General features: G+C 45.9%; 1 protein-coding gene across 1 annotated transcript in view; it reads left to right on the top strand.

Annotated features, from left to right (window-relative positions):
• The window catches only part of NOL6 (nucleolar protein 6), an 80398-nt gene that overhangs the window by 32105 nt on the left and 28379 nt on the right, over positions 1–19914 (top strand). Inside the window, 7 exon segments of the mRNA XM_087923228.1 lie at positions 2960–3035; positions 5753–5893; positions 8462–8579; positions 10291–10445; positions 11548–11711; positions 13715–13867; positions 15098–15195. Of these exon segments, the coding sequence (XP_087779354.1) occupies positions 2960–3035; positions 5753–5893; positions 8462–8579; positions 10291–10445; positions 11548–11711; positions 13715–13867; positions 15098–15195 (905 nt within the window).

Raw genomic sequence — 19914 nt, 5'->3', positions numbered from 1 at the left:
CCCCACAGTTCTCCTCCTCCTCCTCCTCCTCCTCCTCCTCCTCCTCCCTCCTCCTCCCTCCTCCTCCTCCTCCTCCTCCTCCTCCTCCTCCTCCTTCTTCTTCTTCTTCTTCTTCTTCTTCTTCTTCTTCTTCTTCTTCTTCTTCTTCTTCTTCTTCTTTCTTCTTCTTCACAAGCCCCTCCCTTCTAGCACTGATGAGGTTATCTAGGGTCATGAAATGTCTTCAACAAAACAACCAAGCTTAGAGAGCACTAAGGACCCCGCAGTTTTTCTCTTCCTCCTCCTCCTCCTCCTCCTCCTCCTCCTCCTCCTCCTCCCTCCTCCTCCTCCTCCTCCTCCTCCTCCTCCTCTCCCTTCTAGCACTGATGATGTTACCTAGTTGGATCTCAAAATGTCTGCAAGCAAACAAGGAAGCTTAGAGAGTACCAAGGACCCTTCCTGTCAACCCTGAGCTGCATATATTCTCCTTTAATATAGAAATTTAAAGAGAAGTCTAACTGGATAATATAGGACTGAGAAAGCAAATATTTTTTACAGAAACAGAGGCTTGAGGTGGAATGCAGGCTGTGTCAATTCATAAAACATTTCTATGCCTGTTTTAGAGTTGCCATGAATAGAAAAGCGTGGGGGGAAGAGATAAATTTGAAAGAGCAATGCAGCAGTTTGGAACTGAAAGCGCGTCTCATGCCCTTGTTGGAGTCTGACTCTGAGGGAGAGGAGGAACAGCCGACAGGGAGTGGAAGTGTGGCTCCAGAGGTTGTGGACAAAACTGGGGAAGGGCAGAGGCTGGCTGGGCAGTCAGAGGAAGACCCAGGCCCTTCATCCTAGGGCACGCAGGGAGGAGCGGATAAGGGAGAAACATGAGTGGCGTGGTCTATGGGGGAGGAAGTGGCCCTGATCCCCTTCATGAGCTGCAGCTGTGAGGACTGTTTAAAAGGACGAACTGCACATGGCCCAGTGTTGGAAGCAAAGCGTGCATTATTCTTGTCTGAGCTTACCTGTGTTTTGGCTTCCTCCCAACCGTGGTGGCTGCATTGTATGCTAGAAGTCTGCAATTAATCATCCTTGCCTGCCGTAGTAATTCCTTCAGGGTAGTTTGTGTTGGGGTTTTTGATTTCGAATTAACTTTACTTTGGGTGCGGACTGCATTTACTCCCTCCGTAAACTGTTCTCTTTAAGAATTTGATTTCCAGCCGAGGATCATTGGACGTTGGGGCCAAGCTGGAGGCATTGAAGGAACTTTATTCTGTTTTTGTGCCTTGGTTATTTTTGTGTCACGCCCCGGGTCATCGCAGTGCGTTCCGTTCTTATCTTGCAAAGATTATAACTAAGCTACCAGAATTTCTGCCGGTGCAAATCTCTAATTGGAGAACGTGATTTATAACACTTGGCTGTGAACGCATTTTTGGTTGGAAAATATGAATATACCCAGAAAGGGGTGGGGGGGAATAGGGTCAAGGGTGACAATGAAATAACGTGTCTCAGGATCAGCTTCATACATGTCATCCCGACATGTTCGCTCCTAATAAATTCTTCGAAGTGTTTGAAGCTTGGCTTGAGGCTCATGGTTTAATTAGGGCAACTGCCGGAATCCTAACAGCCTGCAAGTTAGGACCCTTTTTTTAAATAGAGAATATTTATAACTCGCGGTTGAAAAATGAGGTCTTTGATGCTCTCTGAGCTTGGGTTATTTCCTTGCAGACGTTTCATGACCCAACTAGGGAACATCATCAAGGCTATACTCTTTTTTTGGTTAGAAGAGAATATTTGGAGCTCCAGGTTGGGCTGTGTAGTCCTTGGCACTGTCTGAGTTCGGTTGTTTCCTTGCAAATGTTTCATGATTCAACTAGGTAAGATCATCATCAGTGCTAGAAGGGAGTGGGGGGGTTGGGGATGAGGAAGAGGGGGAGGAGGAGAAGAAAGCGGGCAGTAAGGTGTCTCTGATTTATTGGTTTTCTTGCAGACATTTCATGACCCAACAAGGTAACATTATCAGTGCTAGAAGGAAGTGGTATGTGTGGTGGGGAGGAGGAGGACTGTAAGGTCCTTGATGCTCTCTGAGCTTGGTGGTTTTCCTGTAGACATCTTACGACCCAACTGAATGACATCATCAGTGCGAGAAGGAAGTGGTGTGTGGGAGGGAGGAGGAGGAGGACCGCAAGGTCCTTGTTGCTCTCTGAGCTTGGCTTGTTTTCTTGCAGACATTTCATGACCCAACTAGGTAACATCATCAGTGCTAGAAGGGTGTGGCGTTTGGGAGGAGGAGGAGGAGGAATGTGGGGTCCTTGTTGCTCTCTGAGCTTGGCTTGTTTTCTTGCAGACATTTCATGACCCAACTAGGTAACACCATCAGTGCTGGTGGGTGGGGGAGTTGCTTGGCATTTATATACTAATAACTTATCCTGTCGGTGTTGCTGGGAGTGTTCTTTGTGGTGCCTTGACCAGGCTGATGTGTACTGCTTGATCGTTGTCTAACATTTATCAAGAGAGATACCAATGGAAAAAAAAATATTTGTAGCCCAGAGTTGAATTGTGAGGTCCTTGGTGCTCTCTGAGTTTCGCTTGCAGACATTTCATTACCCAACTAGGCCATGTCATCAGGACACAGCCAAGCTCAAGAGGGACCAAACATCCTACAGACCTCTTTTATCTCCTTGAAATTGCAGCAGAAGTTCACTCTATCCCCCCATTATACTAAACCATGGCTAGTTTTTACCACTGTTTACTGAAAAAGCATCAGTGATCATAGCGCATAGCGTTAAACCTTGGTTTACAAGCCATCTTGGCGGGTTTTAGATGTCGCACCAAGCTGGTGATATCTTAGTTTAGGGTGATGCCTGAATGGAACCCTGATTCTTGGTCATGTCAGAGGATGCTTAGGAGGCAGGAAGAACGCAAAGTGACTTTGAAGAAGAGATATTTATAATTCTTGGTCTTCTTTGTTTTCTCTTCTTTCCAGGCACCTGGACATCCCAGAAACTTCCATCTCTTATGTGGGGGCCCTGCTGGAACCCCTAATTAAACTGGGGCACGAGGTGAGGTCCCTTTCCACCTTATTCCTTGTCTTCTTCCTTGCCATCCCTGAATCTCGAGATATTTTATGTTCTGACCTAGGCTTCTCCATCATCACGAAGCCGACTCCTCGTCCCGATAAAACCCTTTTTATTTAATTTACAATGAATTTCCTCTCCCAACAAAGTCTCGGCCAACAGTCTTTCAAGAGATTTCGCAATTACAGACTATTATCAGGCTTGGAGAGCTGCCAGGCCGATATCTTTCCGTTGCCACACTGTCACAGGCAATATTTAGCAAGAATGCAAGGACAGATCTTCACCCAAATGAAATAATTGTCTTCTGCAAAACCTCGTTCCCCCTTTGCTCCTTTTTTATTCCGTATGAGAGGGGCTATTCACCGTCCACCTGTGGCATTACTCCCAAGTCGGCCCTTGTTCCTGAGCTGTTCTCTTCTGACAGCTCTACGCATGCGCACACTGGGAACAGGCTCCAGCTGTTCTTCATCCCCACTGATCTCCGACTCCAAAGGCAGCTGATAACTGTCGGGCGGCCCTGGCCCGATCTCTGCCTCCGACGCAGAGCCCTCGTCCGAGCCGTCCCCAGACTCCAGGATTGGCCCAGGTTCCTCCCCAACCTCCTCACTGTCCGAATCTACCGTCAGCTCCGCCACAACAGTTTGCCTGAGGAGATTCTCTTGTCCTTTCCACACTGGGATGGTCTAGGAAGAAAAATAACCCCATAAAATAACTCTCTAAACCAAGACGGAAACACTTAATCTCCCTCTACCCCCAGCCTCATGCATTGTACATTTCAAGAGTCCCACCCAAAGACTCTCCTTAAAAGAACCTTTCTTCATTTTGGGGCGGCAGGGGGGCTCCCCTGTGTCCTTTAGAAAGACAGAATGAGAGAATTTTAGTACTGAAGCTATTCTGGGGGTCCTTGGTGCTCTCTGAGCTTGGTGGTTTTCCCGCAGACGTTTCATGACCCAACTAGGTAACATCATCAGTGCTAGAAAGGTTTGCAGGGAGGAGGAAGAGAAAGACTGTGGGGTCCTTGGTGCTCTCTCAGCTTGTTGGTTTTCTTGCAGACGTTTCATGACCCAACTGTGTAATATCATCAATGCTAGCAAGGAATGGGGTTTGGAGGGAGGAGATGGAGGAGGAGAAGGTTTCTGGTGCTTTCTGAGCTGGGTGGTTTTCTTGCAGACGTTTCATGACCTAAGTAGATAACAACATCAGCGCTAAAGCGAGGGAGGGGTTGCTCTGTTTATAGACAAGTGGATTGGCTAGAATATTTGTAGTTCAGGGTTTAAGTATGGGGTCCTTGGTGCTCTCTGAGCTTGAGAGTTTTCTTTCAGACGTTTCGTTACCTAACCGGCTAACATCATCAGTGCTGTAAGGGAGGGGGGGAATTGCTCTGTTTAAATACAGGCGGCTTGCTCTTGTGTTGGTGGGAGTGTGGTTTTCTTTCTGTTCTTTACAAAGACAGGATGCCTGTATACCAAGGGCTCTTCAAACTTGGTAAGTTTTAGACTTGTGGACTTCCAACTCCCAGAATTCCTCAGCTCTAACACGACTGGAGGAGGAATTCTGGGAGTTGAAGTCCACAAGTCTTCAAGCTGTCAAGTTTGAAGAGCCCTGTTGTATATAAGCAGGGAGGGAAAAAAACCCTTTTAGCACTGAAGATGTTATCTATTTGGGCAATTAAATGTCTGCAAGAAAACAGCCAAGCTCAGAGAGCACCAAGGACCCCACAATTCTCTTCCTCCTCGCTCCTTCCTCCTCCTGCTTCCTTTTCCTCTTCCTTTAACTCCTCCTTTTCTCCCTCCTCCCTCCCCCTCCTTCTCCTTTTCCTCCTTCCTCCTCCTCCTCCCTCCTCCTCCTCCCTCCTTTTCCTCCTCCCTCCTCTTCCTTCTGCCTCCTCCTCCTTCCTCCCCTCCTCCTTTTCCTTCTCCTCCTCCCCCCTCTCCTCCTCCTTTTCCTCCTCCTCCTCCCCCCTCTCCTCCTCCTTTTCCTCCTCCTCCTTCTAGAAGGCCACTCCCTTCTAGTGCTGATGATGTTACCTAGTTGGGTCATGAAACGTCTGCAAGAAAATGTCTGCAAGAAAACCTGATGGTGTTACCTAGTTGGGTCATGAAATGTCTGCAAGAAAACCTCCTCCTCTTCTTCCTTCCTTCCTTCCTTCCTTCCTTCCTTCCTTCCTTCCTTCCTTCCTTCCTTCCTCCTCGCAAACTCCCCTCCCTTCTAGCGCTGATGATGTTACCTAGTTGGGCCATGAAACGTCTGCAAGAAAACTACCAAACTTAAAGAGAGCAGCAAGCTGGTTCATGAAACGTCTGCAAGGAAACAACCAAGCACCGAGAGCACCAAGGACCCCACAGTTGTCCTCCTCCTCTTCCTCCTCTCTCTACAGACCCCACTCCCTTACCACACTGATGTTGTTACCTGGTTAGGTAGTGAAACATCTGCAAGGGAACAACCCAGCTCGACAGAGGGCAACATTTTTTACATTTACTATTTGTTAAATTTATATGACGCTGCAACGTTGCGGTTTAGCCCTTAAAAGGGGCGTGTTGACTCCTCAGCCCCTCCCTCCTCCTTCACCAAAAAAAGCCCCCTTTTCCTTTGCTATTCCTTTTTCCTCCTGATATGGGAACGCGGGTGTTGAAGCGCTGACGGAAATGACTTTGCGCTGTTAATGCGTGTTGGCCCGCTGGTCTTTCCTGGGGTGCCCACAGCCTGCAGGGACTGGTGAGGAAGAGATGGTCGGCCTGATCCGCTCCTACGACGACCTGAGCCGCAAGCTCTGGCACCTGGAGGGGATGCCCTTGACGGTGACGGCGGTACAAGGGGCTCACCCAGCCCTCCGCTACACGGAGGTGAGTTAAGCGCCATGAACGGAAGGTGCTGGGAGGGGGGTGGCCACCCATGTAAGACGCCTTTGGGTGGGGGTTCAGGTAGTTCTTGACTTACGATCCCAAGTGAGCCCCAGATTTCCACTGCTAAGTGAGACAGTTGCTATGGGGAATTTGTCCTGTTTTACAATCTTTCTTGCCACAGTTGCTAAGATAATTAGACTAGACCAGACTAGACAAGACTAGACTAGAATACAATAGAATAGAATAGAAATATTGGAATGAAGAAAAGAACAGAATAGAATATGAATTAAGAATGGAATGGAATGGAATGGAATGGAATGGAATGGAATGGAATAGAATAGAATAGAATAGAATAGAATAGAATAGAATAGAATAGAATAGAATAGAATAATGGAATGGAATGGAGTGGAATGGAATGGAATAGGAATAGGAATGGAATAGAATAGAATAGAATAGAATAGAATAGAATAGAATAGAATAGAACAGAACAGAACAGAACAGAACAGAATAGAATAGAATAGAATAGAATAGGAATGGAATAGGAATGGAATAGGATTAGGAATGGAATGGAATGGAATAGGAATAGAATAGAATAGAATAGAATACAATAGGAATAGGAATAGGAATAGGAATGGAATAGGATTAGGATTAGGAATGGAATGGAATGGAATGGAATAGAATAGAATAGAATAAGAATAAGAATTGGAATAGAATTGGAATAGAATTGGAATAGAATTAGAATAGGGGTAGGAACAGAAAGGAACAGAATATGAATTAGGAATAGAATAGAGTAGAATAGAATAGAGATTAGAATAAAATAGAGTAGAATAGAAAATAGAATAGAATAGAGTAGAATAGAGATTAGAATAAAGTAGAACAGCATAGAATAGAACAGAATAGAATATAGGAATGAAGAATAGAATAGAATCAGGGGTGGGATTCAACTTGTGTTACTACCAGTTCCCTGACTATGTTTTGCGTGCGCACCGGACAGCTGAAAAGCGCTGCGCGCAGAGTGTACAGCGTTCGAAAAGCCTCTTTTTTTTCCTGCTTTTTCAACCTCAGCTGTGCCCCGCAAAGCAGCTGAGGTTGAAAAAGCAGGAAATCAAGGACAGGTAAGAACCCGGGCGGGCAGGTGGGCTAAACCGCAGCAAACACAGAACGCATGCCCTAGATTTGCCATCACGGCTCTAGAAAGAGGGCAGAGAAGGGCAACGAAAAGGATTAGGGGACTGGAGTCTAAAACATATAAAGAATGGCTGCTGGAATCAGGTATGTTTAATTTAATGAAAAGTGGGACTAGGGATGACATGGAAGCAGTCTTCCAATATTTTTTGGGTTGCCACAAGGAAGAGAGAGTCAACCTATTCTCCGAAGCACCTGAAGGCAGGACAAGAAGCAACGGATGGAAACTCATCGAGGAGAGAAGCAACCTAGAACTAAGGAGGAATTTCCTGACAGTTAGAACAATTAACCAGCGGAACAGGCTTGCCACCAGACGTTATGGGAGCTTCATCACCGGAGGCTTTCGAAAAGAAATGGGACAACCATTTGTCTGAAATGGTGTCTAGGGCAGCGATGGCGAACCTTTTTGTTGTTGGAAACTCATCAAGGAGAGAAGGAACTTAGAAATAAGGAGGAGTTTCCTATCGGTGAGAATAATTGATCAGTGGAACAATTTGTCTCCAGAAGTTGTGGGTGGTCCATCACTGGAGGTTTGTAAAGACTGGACAGCCACCTGTCTGAAATGCTATAGGATCTCCTGCCTAAGCAGAGGGTTGGACTAGACCAGGGGTCCCCAACTTTTTGGACCTCAGGGACCCCCAAAAGCATCATTTTAAATCTCGTGGACCAGAGACCCTGGGGAAATCCCCCCCAAAGTCCGCAGGAAAATCCCCCACCCCCGTTTTCCTACCAATTGATCATTCTTTATTTGGGATGGCAGGATACCGTCTCCAGCTTTGTTCTGGCGGGGAGAGACTTTTGGCTTCATGCAAGGAAAGCAGCAGAAGCTGCAGAAGTCTTTCTGTCTCTCCCCCAAACTCCGCCAGAACCGAGTCTTTGCCGGCGGAGCCTCTTGGAGCAGGAGGCCTTGCAGGGTCATTTCTGGCGGAGTTTTGGGGGAGAGAAAGAAAGACTTCGGCTGCTTTCCTTGTGTGCAGCCAAAAGCAGAAGAAGAAAGAACTGGAAAGAAGCAGCCCGGTGGCCAGGCCAGGTGTGTGAGGTGAGTGGGGCAAGTTCCTCCCCTCCACCCTTTCTCCCTCCCCTCACTACCTCGTGTTGTGTACAATGCAAGCAACACAAGCCTTGTGTTCCCGTGCAGCCTGGATTAATTGTTTTGGGGCGGACATTTCTTTGCGGACCACCAGTGGTCCCCAGCCCCTGGTGACCCCTGCACTAGAAGACCTCCAAAGTCCCTTCCAACTCTGTTTTCTATTCCATAATGTGGAAACGTCTCTATCCATTATTTGAGTGATTTTTAGAAGTTTTCTCCACTGCCTACTTCCCCCCAAAACTTTTGTTCTTGGTTTGGCAAAAATATATGTATATTTTCTGATTCTTTTCTAGACTTTTCCTCCAGTCCCTGTGAAACCAGATTATACCTTCCATGGCAAGATCAAAGACCGAGCATCCTTTCTCCCCATGGCGGGAAAGCCTTGTCCCGCTTTCGTGGCCCCAATAAAAGGCAAGGATTTATCACCGGGATGGGTGGGAAAGAAATCCCAGTCTTTCTTGGGTTGAGTTCCAGTAAGTTTTGAAAACGGATGACTTTTCTGGGTTTGAAGATCCTGGAAGCCAAGGAGTTGATTGAAGGTGGCCAAGTAGCCTTTGGGATCAGAGGTTCAGAAAGAGAATACCTACTTTCTTTCATCCTAGTTTTCAGCTCGTGGGTTAATAATCCCACGTTACAGGAACATGGATTCAAGTTGAACGTTAGAAAAATTATCTCAAGACAAGAATGGTTTGACCCTCAACATCTAATTATCTAGGGAGGTAAAATTATCCAAAGATAAGGACGTTGACACTCAACGTCTAGAATTGATAGAGCTAAAATTATCTAAGGATAAGGATGTTTTGATCCTCAACGCCTATTATCCAGAGAGATTATGGGAGCTGGGTGGGTTAATTTGAGTTGCTTTGATTTGGATTCCTGTGTTGAACAAAGAGTTGGACTTTGAGGCCTCTTCTGACTCTGCAGGTTTGATAAGAAGTTACCTAGCTCAGCTTTTTCATCACGTAGTTACCGTTGTTGAGTAGACACTGGTCCTGGGTGTGCGTTTCTCAGTTTTTGGGTTGATGTTGAAAAATAGAGTAGAGTAGAATTAGAAATACAATAGGATGGAATGGAATAGAACGTATAGAATAGGAATAGGAATAGGAATAAAAATAGAGTAGAGTAGAGTAGAGTAGAATAGAATAGAATAGAATAGAATAGAATAGAATAGAATAGAATAGAATAGAATAGAATAGAATAGAATAATAAATAAGAGAAGAGAAGAGAAGGGAAGAGAAAACATGGAATGGAAGAGAATGGAACAGAACAGAATAGATATTTTTTTTTTTGGCTAAATGTGATTGGACAAACAAGGATTTTGTCTCCAGCGAATAAGTTCACAATGAACATATAAACAGCAACTAATACATCATAAAATGTCTTTTTTTCCCCTTATTTTTATTTTATTAAAAAAAAGTTAAATTCAGAACTCCATTTTTTTTAACAAAGCAAACAAAACAAGTCATTGCAAAAAATGTGCATTAAAGAAGTAAACGACAGATAAAAGTATGCACCTTTTATCTCCTCTCTATATATTGTAGTTGTAATACTGCGGTTATCAGTATTCATACTGATAACTACATTACAACGATGTTAGTTTCCCACCCCTTGGGAAGCAAGCCCCAACATCCTTTAAACTTCTGGTTCTATTTCCAGATTGTTAACTTGTCATTTAACAACTGTATTAATAACGAAATAACGTTGAGAATATATCCGCTGAATAAAACTCCATACTGGCAACAGGAAGGGCATCCAGCCAGTAAACACTCGGCTCGATTCAGTTGCGCAGACTCCACCCCACAAGGGATTCTGGGGGTCATTAAAAGAAGATGATGCTGAGTTACTGCTGCGATGGCCAGCTCTGTTATAGTCGTAACCTGAGGACAACCTGAATATGGCCATTCGAAACTGCCAGTCCCAAGGACCGTATCTGAATCCTCATAACCCTGGCCAGTGTTGAGGTGCTGACCTTCCAGACAGCTGCCCAGATGTCTATCAAGTGGAAGGGGAGGCTGGGCCCTTGGAGTGCCGCTGCTTCTTCAGCGGGGCTGATGGATGGTCCTTCTGTGTGGCTCCTTGGTTGATCCTTGTTCTCCTGGTGATGTTCCTTCTCTCATTCCAGTGATTTGCCAGATGGAGGGGAGCGGTCAGTGGCCTCGGAACAAGGAGGCCATTCAGTGCATCAAAGCCGCTTTCCAGATGCAGCTGGCAGAAGTCCTGAACCAGCAACACCATCTGCTGTGCCGCCCAACTGCCACCTACACCGATATACATAAGGTAATCCTCCCTCCCTTCCTTCCTTCCATCCCTCCCTCCCTTCCTTCCATCCATCCATCTCTATTAACTTCCTCCTTCCCTCTGTTCTCTATTCCTTCCTTCCTTCCATCTCTATTCTTCTCTTTTATCTTCCTTCCATCCATCCACCTCTATTATCTTCCTTCCTGCCTCCTTTCTCTATTCCTTCCTTCCTTCCTTCCATCCATCTCTATTATCTTCCTCTCTTCTCTATTATCTTCCATCCATCAATCCATCTCTATTATCATCCCCCCTCCCTCCCTTCTCTATTATCTTCCTTCCTTCCATCCATCCATCCATCCATCCATCCATCTCTATTATCTTCCTCTCTTCTCTATTATCTTCCTTCCTTCCATCCATCCATCCATCTCTATTATCTTCCTTCCTCCCTCCCTTCTCTATTATCTTCGCTCCCTTCCTTCTCTATTATCTTCCTTCCTTCCTTCCTTCCATCCATCCATCCATCCATCCATCCATCCATCCATCTCTATTATCTTCCTTCCTCCCTCCCTTCTCTATTATCTTCGCTCCCTTCCTTCTCTATTATCTTCCTTCCTTCCTTCCTTCCATCCATCCATCCATCCATCCATCCATCTCTATTATCTTCCTCTCTTCTCTATTATCTTCCTTCCATCCATCCATCCATCTCTATTATCTTCCTTCCTCCCTCCCTTCTCTATTATCTTCCTTCCTTCCATCCATCCATCCATCTCTATTATCTTCCTCTCTTCTCTATTATCTTCCTTCCTTCCATCCATCCATCCATCTCTATTATCTTCCTTCCTCCCTCTCTTCTCTATTATCTTCCTTCCTTCCTTCCATCCATCCATCTATATATTATCTTCCTTAATTACCATCTCTGCACAGAATAATATTTCCCTTATTCTATCCCTTTCTGTGGGGGTCTCTCCAGTCTTCCAGTTTGGGGCATTGACCAATCTCGCAGCTGTTATGATATGTATCGTCAAATATATTGATCCTTTACTGTATTTCTCATCAATAATTCCCCGTAAGAGCTCTACTTTTTCTGGTTAACCAACTCTTCGATCCAAACCTTTATTTTTGGGGGGGGGTCTTTCTGTAGGATGGCTACGTCTTCCGCCTTCAAGTGGCCTACCACCGGGAATCCCAGATCCTAAAGGAGGTGGTCACCCCTGAAGGGATGCTGAAGTACCAGGACACCCCAGAATCTCAGAAGCTGGAACTGGAGACCTTACATTTGCCTTTCTTGACTAGCTCGCTCCACGGGTAAGAGAGCAGAGCGTTCTCTGCTTGGATCCAGTCTTCTTGCGCTCTTTCGGGGGGGGGGGAAATACACGCGGTCCTCAACTTGCAACAGTTCATTTTGTGACCATTCCAAGTTAACAACAGCACCGGGGAAAAAAAAGGATTTTTGTGTGTGTGTGTGACCGCTTTTCCCAGTGAAAATCTTTGCAAGCATATATCCCCATGATGCCGCGATCCAAAATTCTAGACGCTTGGCACCTGTTTTGTACTTACGGCGGTTGTCGCGTCCCGAGGTCGTGCGATCCCGCTTTGCAAACTTCCGAGGGGCAAAGTCAAGGCGGAAGCCAGATTCGCTTAGACCACCTGGGATACTAATTTAGCGAACACGGTGGATTCACGCAACCCCTGTGGCAGGAAAGGAGGTAGAATGGGGTAGAACTTGCTTAACAGATGTCTCGCTTAATGACAGCAATGTTTGGCTCAATTGTGGTTGTAGGTTGAGGACTACCTGTATGTTCTTTTTAGGGGGAATGAGGGAAGAAGGGGGTATTTGGTGTGTGGGAGGGGTGTCCTTGGTGATATCTAAGCTTGGTGGTTTCTTGCTGACATTTCATGACCCAGCTAGCACTGATGATGTTCCCTAGTTGGGTCATGAAACGTCTTCGAGTAAACCATCAAGCTCAGAGAGCTCCAAGGACACCACAGTTCTCCTCCTCCTCCTCCCACTGATGATGTTCCCTAGTTGGGTCATGACACATCTGTGAGAAAACCATCAAGCTCAGGGAGCATCATGGACCTCACAGTCCTCCTCCTCCTCCTCCTCCTCCTCCCGCTGATGATGTTCCCTAGTTGGGTCATGAAACATCTGCAAGAAAATCATCAAGCTCAGAGAGCATCATGGACCTCACAGTTCTCCTCCTCCTCCTCCTCCTCCTCCTCCCACTGATGATGTTTCCTAGTTGGTCATGAAACGTCTGGAAGAAAACCAAGCTCGGAGCTCCAAGGACACCATAGTTCTCCTCCTCCTCCTCCTCCTCCTCCTCCTCCTCCTCCTCCACTGATGATGTTTCCTAGCTGGTCATGAAACGTCTGGAAGAAAACCAAGCTTGGAGCTCCAAGGACACCATAGTTCTCCTCCTCCTCCTCCTCCCACTGATGATGTTTCCTAGTTGGTCATGAAACATCTGGAAGAAAACCAAGCTCAGAGCTCTAAGGACACCATAGTCCTCCTCCTATCTGCCTTATTATTTTTTGCCACCAAAAAAGGCACCAGGTCTTATTTTCAGGGGACGTCATCCACTAATTAACCTCGCCTGTGCGCATCACCCGCCCCCTCCTTTTTGCTGTCAGAGGTTTTCAGGAATTACTTCTTCTGAGGCCAGCAAGGCTTCCCTGAAGGCCTCTGCAACCGATAAGAGAGCTCTGGATCGATCCAGAGCTTTGTTCTCCGCTACAGAAGGCCTTCAGGAAAACCTCGCCAGCCTTGCCAGCTGCAGAAGAAATGGGCCAGCAAGGCAGGTGTTGGGGGGTGCAAGGCCTGACTATACCTGTCCAAAGGTAAGTAGTAGGGCAGCTCTACCTCACCCTCACCCTACCCATCCCCAGCCTAGCTTAATTTTTACCCATCCACCTTGGAGTGGGTGAGATCTTAATTAGGGCTTATTTTGGGGGGGTAGGGCTTATATTGGACACACGTGTAAAAATCAAGCTAGGACTTACTTTCAGGGTAGGTCTCATTTTCGGGGAAACGGTAAATATCTAAATAAAATGATCCAGACAATACGCTGTTCACTAAGCACTTCCTTTTTTTTCTGTGCCATTCTGACTTTGATCGGCCACTAAAGGAACTGTTGTAAGTCGAGGACTACCTATCGTTCATTTTGAGACACCTCCTCCTCCTCCTCTCCTCGGTCAGGAGATCAAAACCCCTTCCAGCAAGAATTCATTTGCTGTTCAATCGAGTTAGGATCGTCGATCTTCCAAATAATCCTTGTCCCAATCCCGTTACTTTTCTTCCCAAACAGGCTGCAGCAACAATATCCGGCTTTTAGCGGCAGTTGCCGTCTCGCCAAGCGATGGATCAACGCTCAGCTGCTCAGCGACAGCCTCACGGAGGAGGCCGTGGATTTATTAGCGGTTTTCCTTTTCCTCTCTCCGGCTCCCTTCACGGCACCCAGGTGAGAAGCCAACTTTGATACCTGCCCTTTCGGCTTGTTTCTTTTGATTATACCTAGAGGTGTGGAACAAGGGCTCCTTTCTGACTTGGGGACTTCAACTCCCAGAATGCCTGAGCCATCACCGTCCAGCAAATCTGCCTCACAAAGAACTTATTAAAAGTCCCAACTTTTGCTTCCACGTTGTAAAATTTGATTTAAAAAAACACAACCTTATGAGCTTTGGCCTTTTTATAAAAACTTGTTAGCAGGACAAGGGACTAATAGCCCCTTTGGGGATTCTTTGGATTGCAATTTCACGTGACTTAACCAGGAAACAAGTACAGTAGAAGTTAAGTCTGTTAAACTTCTGAATAAATCGATTTTCCCTTGTAGAAAAAAAAAAAAGTGCAGAGAAGAGCAACTAAAACGATCAAAGGCCTGGAGACGAAAACATAGCGAAGAACGGTTGCGGGATTTGGGTTTGGCTAGTCAAGAAGGACTAAAGAGTATTCCAGCATTTGAGGGGCTGCCCCAAAGAAGGGCGGGGTGTGGGGTCAAATTATTTCTCAAAGCACCTGAAGGCAGGACTAGAAGCAACCGGTGGAAATTCATCAAGGAGAAAAGCAACCTGGAATTAAGAAGAAATTTCCTAACAGAACAATTAACCAGTGGAACTACTTGCCTCCAGAGGTTGTGGCTGGTCCGACACTGGAGGTTTTCATGAAAGGACTGGACAAGCCACCTGCCTGACATGGTATAGGGCAGTGATGGCTAACTCCATGCCGCCACCCATAATGCAATGCGGACGCGACCCCTCGCCCCACGACCCCCACCCCCCCGCCTTGCAGCCTCCTGGAAGCAAAACCAGGCTGCAGGGAGGCCTACTAGGCCCAAAACAGGAAGTGCCGGTGAGGGGGGGGCATGCCACGCCCCTCCTGTGCTCCCCCTCCCCCCACACATGCGCACGCATCTCCCGCATGCACCCCGGAAAGTCAGCTGGCCGGCAGGAGGCACGCTTGCCTGTGCGGTAGAGGTTCGCCATCATGGATATCGCGTCTCCTGCTTCAGCAGGGGGTTGGTCTAGAAGATCTCCGAGGTCCCTTCCGGCTCTATTCTGAGGGATGACTTGTGATTTGTGTGTTTGCTTTTCTACTTGAAGCCCAAAACTTTTGTTCTCTGTTGTGGGTGGCTTTGTTCCACCTGGTCCTTGAGATATAATACTTCTCACCTGCTTCTCACCTTCTTTCTCAGCTCTCCCCAGGTGGGCTTCCTTCGCTTCCTTCACCTGCTGGCTACCTTTGACTGGAAGAACAGCCCTCTTCTGGTGAACCTCAACGGCGACCTCAAAGGTGAGCAACGGAGAGGTTGCAATTTCCGTTCTTCTTTTTTTTTTTTTGTGGGTAGATCAACGGCTCAACGGGCGGTTGGATTGAGATGCCAAATTCTTTCCCTGAGATGGTTTACTTTACACTTCGCTTTACTTTAGTTTACTTAACACTTTACTTTACTTTATTGTCCTTGCACTTTATGCAATGAAATTAAACACCATCTTCGGTGTAGATTATGACTATGAAAATAAACACAAACGCACCTCCTTCGCCTTCTATGCATTGAATCGAAAATCCCTGGTATTGCGTTAATATTGCACTATACCAAGGCTCTTCAAATTTGGCACGTTTAAGACTTAGGGACTTCAACTCCCAGAATTCCTCCTAAGGTCATGTTAGCTCAGGAATTCTGGGAGTTGAAGTCTCTTAAGTCTTAAAGCTGTCAAGTCTGAAGACCCCTGCAGAATTCACTGCCCTGGGATGCTGCCCTGAGATAGAAGCTGTTTTTCAGCCTATTTGTCCTTGTTATTATTGCCCGGTACCGTCTGCCAGATGGTAATAGTTCAAAAAAAAAAAGGGTGCGCAGGATGAGATGGATCTTTGAGGATGTTTCGAACTTTTATTGCCTGCCCCAGGGGTGTCTCTGAAGACACAAAAGATGGAAAGCAGGCATCGCAAACAAACGAATTAATCATCCCTGCTTCCTTTTACACCTTGTAAGGGATTTTGTCATCTGATCTGGGCCGCAAGGCAGGTGATGGTAATCCAATTGATACGGCAGCCTAGAATCTTTTGTTCCAAAAAACCCCGCCAACCCCGTATAAATTTACTAAGCTAAGGTTCACATTGTCGAATGTAACTTTACCCTAGCTGGATTTTGTTGTTTCGTTTCCAACAATTGCCAGCCCAGCATTTCTGGAATTTTCCAGCCAGGTTGGGCGATGGCCTGAAGTCCAAATTTTCCAAATTTTTTAGATTGCAGTGCGGTTATTTGTACAGGTGTATCCTCAACTTAGGACCTCCAAATTTCTTTTTTGTTTTTTTTTCCAAATAAGTTTTTTAACAGATTTTAACAGATAATCAGAGTTGGAAGGGACCTTGTAGGTCATCTAGTCCAACCTGCTGCCCACACGGGAGATCCTACACCATTTCTGACAGATGGGAGTCCAATCTCTTCTTGAAAGCGTCCAGGGATGAAGCTCCCACAACTTCTGAGGGCAACTTCTGTCTCCATGGGTTGATTGTTCTTACTGTCAGAAAGTTTCTCCTTATTTCCAGGTTAAATCTCTCCTTGTTCAGTTTCCATCCTTTATTCCTTGTCTGGCCGTCAGGTGCTTTGGAAAATAGCTTGACCCCCTTCCTCCTCTCTGGGGCAGCCCCTCAAATATTGGAAAACCGCTATCCTGTCTCCCCTGGTCCTTCTCTTCCCTAGACTAGCCAGGCCCAGTTCCTGCAACCATTCTTGGTATGTTTTAACCTCCAGTCCCCTATTTTATTTTTCAATATAAACATACATATTTTGTGGAGGTTGCATTGAGTGCGTCACATATTTTTTAAGCAACAATAACAATAATAATAATACAAATAGGTATGTATCATTCTAATCTTTCACAACTTCAACAATGCTGATTTCTCATTTTCCCATTAATTCATTTAAACATGCATCACATTTCTTGGCGACTCTATCTTTGTAGTCTCTGAATACTGTTCTTCCATATTTTTTTGAGAATTATTCATTGTTCCGCCATAACATCAATATTGGAAATGTGCAGGGTTAATAATGACGCCAAGTATGGGTAATGTTTAATCAATCCCAGAAGTATATCTCAAAATCCCACACAGTTCCTAACCTTAATATTTTAAACTAGCTCGATACCCGTCTTTTGCTACGAAACTATGTAATCGGGCCTAATTTGAGGGGGGGGGGATGGAAATAAGGGGAGGGGGGGAAATTCTGCCTCTGTTTCCCAGCATCCATCGGTATTCATCTGGCTAGTGTCCTGTCAGTGGGTGAGAGCGTTGAGGGCTGTTTGAGAGTTGAGTGTTTCCCCTGGATGGTCGAAGGCCTCACGCTTGAGCAGGGGGCTTGGACTAGAACAGGGGTGTCAACCAACCTTGGCAATTGTGAGACTTGTGGACTTCAACTCCCAGAATTCCTCAGCCAGGGGTGTCCAACCTTGGCAACTTTAAGACTTGTGGACTTCAACTCCCAGAATTCCTCAGCCAGGGTGTCCAACCTTGGCCACTTTAAGACTTGTGGACTTCAACTCCCAGAATTCCTCAGCCAGGGGTGTCCAACCTTGGCCACTTTAAGACTTGTGGACTTCAACTCCCAGAATTCCTCAGCCAGGGGTGTCCAACCTTGGCCACTTTAAGACTTGTGGACTTCAACTCCCAGAATTCCTCAGCCAGGGGTGATTCCTCAGTCAGGGGTGTCCAACCTTGGCAACTTTAAGACTTGTGGACTTGAGCTTTGCTGGCTGAGACTTGAGCTTTGCTGGCTGAGGAATTCTGGGAGTTGAAGTCCACAAGTCTTACAGTTGCCAAGGTTGGACACCCCTGGACTAGAAGAATGCAACATTTAACAATCTCCGTCATAAGTCAAGGACGGCCTGTCTTTGCTGGTGATGTTTGGGAGTTTTATTTGTTGACTAAATGGTTTTAGAGCGCCGGGGAGAAAGGACCTGCTCAGTTCTTTTTTCCACACTTGTCAAACAAACACCTTGACAGGGCCACACCTGTGCAGGCACCTGGGTATTTCTGCATAGACTTGTTTACCTGACCAGGGCGTAACCTGAAGAGGTTTCAAAATGATGTTCTCCCCCTGGCCTGTGCTTACCCTTCCCTTTCTCACCCCTCTTTCTTTTTTCTTCTTAGTAATTTTTTTTTTTTATGTTTGAATTCAGACAATCCACCTTCCATTAAACGGTGCGTCGTCGGGGTACAAGTTTCCTGTGAAATAACAATTAAAATTTACAGCCTTATTCATTACGCTAGTGTTAATTCTCTGCACTTTATACTAATGAATTGGTAATCCTTCAGTCTCAAGAGACCATGGTATCCTGCTCTGAAAAGAGATCCTAAAGAGGAGGAAAAAAAAAAAAACTCTCCCAAGAACAGTTTTTAAAGGGAAGAAATTCCGTCTGAACCCAAAGTACGTATAGATTATAAATAAAAACCCAACACAAACCACGCTGCAGCAATTAACGAGACAGGGCAGGGTGAGGAATTGCAGACTTCAAAAGATAATGCACGCACACACATATACACACACACATACACACTCGCCTTGCCACAAGGCCGCTTCTTTCGGCAGACGAAAGCTCCCTTGAAGGCAGAGTCTCCAGACGCTTCGGGGTGAGGCAGGGTTGCCCGTGTCCCCTCGCCTTTAGGCAGTCTCTTTGGGGCGATGGAAGCTCCCCCAATGCAGTCACCAGCCACTTCGATCGGCCGGTAGAAGCGGCCTCGGGGGGAGGGGAGTGTGTGTGTGCGTGCGCTCCAAGCACAAACTAGGCTCCTTGCTGTCTCCTCCTTGCTCACACAGCAAATACTGTTTCAGTTTCCAAACAGCCCTCAACTCTCTCACCCACTGATAGGACGCTAGCCAGATGATGGATACTGGTAGGCAGAGGCAAAATCCCCGCCCCCGACACACACACACACACGTCATTGTATGTCTGGCTGTTTATTTCCTCCCCGTAGAGGTCTGATATTTGTTTTCTTAAGTTTTCGCGGGTACTTACATGTACGGTATTCAGCTTTGTTCGGGTATTTTCCCACGTCATTGTACATTGTACAGTGGATGGATGGATGGATGGATGGATGGATGGATGGTATCCAGCTTTGTTCGGGTATTTTCCCACGTCATTATACAATGATACAGCACAACTGTATCATTATACAGCACAACACATTATACAGCACAACTATAACACAGAAGCCTGATGATGGCAGATGAGATTCTGCCGAAACGTTGCTACAACTTTAAAAGCACAACTACAATGACATGGGAAAATGCCCGAACAAAGCTGAATAATAAATATATATATATATATATATATATTTGTTTTCTGAGGTTCTCGCGGGTATTTGTATGTGGATCTTTGGTTGTTCGGGTTTTCTCCCGCGTAAGATTCGAAGTATCTAGGCAACGTTTCGATGAAGTCTCATTCATCATCTTCAGGCTTCTGTCTTCGGCTCTGTGCTTCTCAGAGTAATGTGAGATTGCAGCTGCTTCTGCCTTTTAATTAAGCTGCAATCTCACATTGCACATATTGCAATCTCAATACCCGCGAGAACCTCAGAAAACATACATACATACATATATATATATGCAGGCAGGCAGGCAGGCAGGCAGGCAGGCAGGCAGGTAGGTAGGTTGGTTGGTCGGTCGGTCTAGGTGTGTTCAGGTGCCAAAAGCACCAGCCTGAGGATGGCAAGTGGGACCACGCCGAAACGTCGCCAAGATACTCTTAATCTTACATGGGAAAAGACCCGAACACACCTAGACCTACATACATACATACATACGATCATAATGGCAATGATGATGTTGATAATACCTTGGACATCTAGAGAGTACACTGCTCATCATAAAAAGGAAATATATGATATAAAACAATAAAACAATATTTTTTTTAAAAAAAAGTGAGGCATGTCCAGTCCTCGCACTTATGACCATTGCAATATTCCCATGGTCTCATGATCAGAGTATGGGCTCTTGGCAACTCACGCTCAGCG

The sequence above is a fragment of the Pseudonaja textilis genome, chromosome 2 (assembly GCF_049901715.1).
Source record: "Pseudonaja textilis isolate UNSWEBS1 chromosome 2, rPseTex1.2, whole genome shotgun sequence".
In the NCBI taxonomy this organism is placed as follows: domain Eukaryota; kingdom Metazoa; phylum Chordata; class Lepidosauria; order Squamata; family Elapidae; genus Pseudonaja; species Pseudonaja textilis.
Note: the sequence above shows the minus strand (reverse complement) of the source record. Positions and strands in the feature narration are given on the sequence as shown.